This window comes from Acanthisitta chloris, unplaced genomic scaffold (genome assembly GCF_000695815.1).
Source record: "Acanthisitta chloris isolate BGI_N310 unplaced genomic scaffold, ASM69581v1 scaffold27859, whole genome shotgun sequence".
NCBI lineage: Eukaryota > Metazoa > Chordata > Aves > Passeriformes > Acanthisittidae > Acanthisitta > Acanthisitta chloris.
The window spans coordinates 497-3,136 of record NW_008692357.1 but is presented as its reverse complement, the minus strand read 5'-3'; the positions used below and the strand labels follow the sequence as shown (position 1 = coordinate 3,136).

General features: G+C 45.1%; 1 protein-coding gene across 1 annotated transcript; it reads left to right on the top strand.

The window, feature by feature from the left end:
- Positions 1-277: 277 nt before the first annotated feature.
- Positions 278-2,403, top strand: LOC103809783 (HIG1 domain family member 1A, mitochondrial-like; the record flags this gene model as incomplete). Its single annotated transcript, XM_009082646.1, has 2 exons — positions 278-380; positions 2,265-2,403. Coding segments are annotated over exons 1-2 (242 nt in total), but the record flags the coding sequence as incomplete, so codon positions are not given.
- Positions 2,404-2,640: the final 237 nt, after the last annotated feature.

The window sequence follows — 2,640 nt, the reverse complement described above, 5'->3', positions numbered from 1 at the left end:
CATGTGGGAGGACACTGACATCTTTAATGGTGGTAGAAATTTGTTGCTTCCCTATTCATTTGTTTGTTTTGTCCTGTTCTTACCTCTCCTAGTGAGGAAAAATCTCACTTCCCAACACTTCATTTGAATTAAATCATCTGTCTGTCGCTCCTGTGCTTGTATCTTGCTACCTGGGCATTTGTGACTGGTGAAATATGCATGGGAATATCTTTTCCTAAAAATTCTCTTAACTTGGACTTTCTGAAACCTGAAGAGAGACTCTGTCTTCACAGCTACCATGTCACCCAGTCAGGAATCTGTATACTCTGAGTATGAGACTGACACCAGCCAGACCTCGAAGCTGATGAGAAAATTTAAAGAGACTCCATTTGTGCCCATTGGTAAGTTTCAAAATGCAGAAATGTGTTTGTACAGACCTTTCTCTTCACAGGCAATCGATGTGGTAACCACCATCACTGTTCACCTTTCTCCTGGGAACAGGAAATTGCTTTGAAATTGCTTCGCCATTTAAGGCTTTTTATGTGGTGACAGCTGTAATATTTCTGCCCAGAGTGGTATTTGTCCTGCAAGAAAGAGTGAAATCAATGAGGTCTGTTAGCTACTGTACTCAACCTACAAGTACAATAAAAAACCCCAGACCAACAAACTCTGAAAGTCTGTTCAGGTGAGCTTAGAAAATGTTTAGGTGATGCTGTCAGGTGGATAAGGAGTGTGTTGTGCAGCCACTCTGGAGCACAGTTCCTGGGAATTATGTGATCACTACAAAGTGACTTATAAGCTAACAAAATATGAACTAGAAGGATTTAAATTACAGCCCAACTGCTAAACCTTTCACCCCTCTGCTGCCATCCCTGAGTTTAAAATGTGTTTTCTTGGAAGGTTTTATGTTGCCTCAGCTTGAGAAAGTTGTAAAGTCCTCAGCCTCACTGCTGAGACCCCCAAAAAGCCTCTCAGGAGTGAGGGGATCAGTGATGTCCACCCTGAGAGCTTTACTCTGAGTAGAGACACAATTTCCATCCACCTTAAATAGAGAGCAGTCAGGTCACTCAGGGTGAACTGTTCCAAGTGTTTGCCAACAGATATCTGTCATCGGTTCCTGTGGTCACAGGACTTTGTCTCCTCCTTGCTAGGGTGTACTGTGAACTCCAGCAGACTGGCAGAACTCAACCTTTCACCTGTATCAGAGCTGGTTTGAAGGCCCTAAAATTCTTAATTGGCATTTACTGAAGATACCACATGAATTAAGAGCTTGAGGCTTAATGGTGGAGCTAGTAATGCTCTGGCTTAGAGACGATCTGGGCTCTTGTCACTAAAATATACACAGCTCTTAAAACTTGGCAGCTACCTTTGAATTTTGTAAATATTCATCCTAAAAATGGAATTAAATGGATGGAATTGGAAAGTTTTGTGCATTGCTGCTCTGTATACTGTGAGAGCATCGGTGTACACTGGTTGGAACTGGCAAAGCTGGAGCTGTTTGCTCCACTGAAGGATGAACAGTGCACTCTGTCCCTGGGAAAGGGACCTTGCTGAGCCTCTGTCCTCACAGCTCGGGGACAGCAACATGTCACTTGTCCTGTCCCAGTGGCTGCTGGCCAAATGTGACAGCACCCAAAATAGCAACTGCAACAGGCTGGTGAGTATGTCAGGAGCATCCACACGTGGAGGGTCCGAGCAGCAGCCCAGGGAGGTTCCTGAGTGTGAGCTTCCATCCAGGAAAGAGGGTGCAAGGACTCCTGATTCTGTGTGGAAAATATCCAGGGAACTCTGACATCTGGTGCTCCACCTTTGGCATTTCAAGGCTGGTGGAAATCTTGCTCTTCCACCTTATCCAATGCACAAGTCAGTGCAGGGAACTTTAGATGGGACAGGACTTGCCACACAAAACCAGAGGGATCACACCAAAACATGCTTATTTAGGATGAGAGGGAATGGTCTCAAGTTGCACCAGGAAAGGTTTAAATTAGATATTAGGAAAAATTTCTTCAAGGAAAGTGTTGTGAAGCACTGACACAGGCTGCCCAGGGCAGTGGTGGAGATACCATTCCTGCAGGCATTTAAAAGCCATGTGGATGTGACACATAAGGACACGGTTTAGTGGTGGCCCTAGCCGTGCTGGGTTAGTGGTTGGACTCAATGATCTTAAGAGTCTTTTTCAACCTAAACAACTCTGTGATTCCCAGGGTATTTTGTTAGGGTGGGTGAGTTGACTCACCTCCATGCCCTAGATCTCCACTCAGGAGGATGCTGTCCTTGCCTTGCAGGGATGGCTGGATTTACTGCGGTGGTTGGCTATGGGCTGTACCGACTGAAGCACAGAGGTGACATGAAAATGTCACTCCACCTGATTCACATGCGTGTGGCAGCCCAGGGCTTCGTCGTGGGAGCAATCACGTGTGGTATGTATGGAATGGGAGCAAACCATGGAGACCCTCTCCCATCTCTTCTAGTGCATAATACAGCGTGTGTGACGTATCCTTGGGATGGAAGTGTCCAGAACATTGTATTTCAGGATGTTTATGCTCATTACTGGTGTTTGCTCAGCCTCTCTTGAGTAATCTGGTGTTTAGAGTCATGTATTTAATATTAATATTAAACACTGACTGGGATAGTAGAAGTTTTGAATACCTTTACATGTGG